At 40.9% G+C, this 2,563-nt stretch overlaps 1 protein-coding gene across 1 annotated transcript; it reads right to left on the bottom strand.

Annotated features, from left to right (window-relative positions):
• Positions 1–2,021: 2,021 nt before the first annotated feature.
• Positions 2,022–2,563, bottom strand: LOC125521345 (histone H4). Its single transcript, XM_048686413.1, has one exon. It carries the CDS (start codon positions 2,485–2,487, stop codon positions 2,176–2,178), a length of 312 nt encoding a protein of 103 aa, XP_048542370.1. The 5' UTR covers positions 2,488–2,563; the 3' UTR covers positions 2,022–2,175.

Below are 2,563 nucleotides of genomic sequence, written 5' to 3'. Positions count from 1 at the left end.
CTGATAAATTAAGAAATTTGCGGATATGTCTAAAACTTGAAAACATTTTAAATTTTCAAAGCATGTTTTATAAAATCATGAGTATTTTTAAAATATGTGATCTGTTTTAAGTGTTGGTGAACAATTATTAGAAAATATTATCTTTTAAATCTACGAATTGGTTTCTTGATATATTTTGAAATATTCTATTTTATACAATTTTATTTGTAAAATTAAAAAATTTTATCTGTGAAAATCAAAGGAGTCGTAAAATTATATTTTTGCTCAACTAAGTACGTTGGCCAGACACATTTTATTGGGTGTGGGATCAGAGCTCTCACAGATCACATAGAAAGGGTGCCGGCTCCAAGCAAGTGAAGTGAAGTTATTAATTGTCGGCCCTCGGTTTCTTGCAAGAGATCATGGTTTATGAGAAATACTATAGCTCAAGAAGATAATTGGACCCTATAGTTACTGCAGGTAACATTGGCCGCTGACAGTCACACCTGCTTTGACACGATTCAATACATGGGACATACATAATTTAAACTTCTGTAGGTATACAGAAGAATACTGAAGTGTTGGTTTGGGATTTCTTCTGGCGTTGTCAAATTGGTACCGCTTATGAGCACGACGAAACCTATAATCAAGACTAAATGCAATCTAAAGTTCTCATCCGAGACTCTGGTATTCCTTTTGCTGTATGGCAGCAATCTAAAGTTCTAAACTGCTGTGATGTGTACACCTTGAAAAGTATGGTTGCACTACTTGGATTGTGGTTCTCTGAATCGAGTAAATACAACACCAAGAACTTGATACTTCCATTTTCTCCACCTGTGAAATTTCAGTAATCTTGTTGCCCACAAATCATAGTGATATTTTTTTTCCTTTTGTGTATTTGTATTGCAAAATTATAGGGTCTTTTTGCTGTATACTTCAGCACTTGTGTGTATCTTGTCTTTAGTGTGTATTGAGTCATCATCCGATATCAAGTATTTAGCTTCATAATACGTGTTACTGAAATTGTTCATGTGGAAGGGTGCCCACACCTGTAGCCTGTACCCTGTAGGTATCAAAGGAAGATTGCATTGGGATAGTGTAATGTGTCTATGAAATTTTTTATCGTCTTTGGTTATTCTGCAAGGAACAGACTTCTTCAGTCACTAATTCACTGTGGATATCAATCTCAACTTGGATAAACTTGCTCCTTCAAGAAAGAAAGAAATTGCTGCATTGCTGTAAAATGTCTTCCAGGGACAAATTATTCTTCCTTCATCTGAATTGTTCTTGTTAAATAAATATAATCTACAAGAAACTTGACCCAATGCAATGTATCACTACTATTATCATTTTTCATTGCTCGCTGGTGTTCGCTTCTGTAGGATTCTAGGATTCACGGGTCATTGCTCTAACTGTTTTTCATTCCTGCTAATACAGTAAACGCATCAAGTAAGAACTGATCTTCCCAGGTTTTAAGATAAATTATTCTGTCACTAAACTCCCCTAATCTAGAGCATCATATGATATTAGGAAAATGAAGATGGAGAATTATGTTGATAAGCTAGTTAATATAAGCTGAAGGATTAAGTTGTTGCTGCCACGGCCAAAATGTTTGATGCATCAGATGAAGTATTACTGCAGTAACCAAAAAAACAGCAGAAATAGAGCAAAGTGACATTTGATTAACAAGAAACACATGATGATTTGCACAGAGCAAGTGGCATAGCAAATCAATCTAGAAATCGATGTATGAAATACAGACTAATCCCAACCTTAATTAAACACATTGTTGCAACACAGAACAATCATAAATGATGCCTGGTACAAATGCATCAGATAAAATAGCAGAAACGGGGCAACTGATGTTCCTGATTTGGCCATGCACTAACTATTCCGCAAGCAAATGCAATCCGTCAGGGGCTCCTGGTAAAAGAATAGCAAAACAATCCAACTCCCAAGCACACACAATTTTGCATCACAGAAGATAGTACAATTTTACGTAACAGAAATGCAGCAGAACAAAGTCAGAGACAAGGTATTATAGAGACATATTTGATTTCTAACAAACTGCGAATAACTTTGCTCCACGATTCAGTACGAAATACAGAGGAAATAGCGAACTACAGAGGAACTAGCGAACTACACAAGTCGCGGTATCAAACTTTCGGGATCTGCAGTGGGGTGGCGAGGAAGAGCCTAGCCGCCGAAGCCGTAGAGGGTGCGGCCCTGGCGCTTGAGCGCGTAGACGACGTCCATGGCGGTGACGGTCTTGCGGCGGGCGTGCTCCGTGTAGGTGACGGCGTCGCGGATGACGTTCTCGAGGAAGATCTTGAGCACGCCGCGGGTCTCCTCGTAGATGAGGCCGGAGATGCGCTTCACGCCGCCCCTCCGAGCGAGGCGCCGGATCGCCGGCTTGGTGATGCCCTGGATGTTGTCGCGCAGCACCTTCCGGTGGCGCTTGGCGCCGCCCTTGCCGAGCCCCTTGCCTCCCTTGCCGCGGCCGGACATGGCTGACGGTCTCTCCTTGGTTCGAGCTGCGAGCGGACGGAGGAGGTCGAGGAGCGGTGGTGAATTGTGTTGTGAG

The sequence above is a fragment of the Triticum urartu genome, chromosome 1 (genome assembly GCF_003073215.2).
Source record: "Triticum urartu cultivar G1812 chromosome 1, Tu2.1, whole genome shotgun sequence".
Classification (NCBI taxonomy): domain Eukaryota; kingdom Viridiplantae; phylum Streptophyta; class Magnoliopsida; order Poales; family Poaceae; genus Triticum; species Triticum urartu.
The sequence above is the reverse complement of the archived record's forward strand: the minus strand, read 5'-3'. Positions and strand labels throughout refer to the sequence as shown.

What these genes read in the sequence shown, in the direction of transcription:
- LOC125521345 (XM_048686413.1), bottom strand. Translation starts at nt 2,487, where the DNA reads ATGTCCGGCCGCGGCAAGGGAGGCAAGGGGCTCGGCAAGGGCGGCGCC.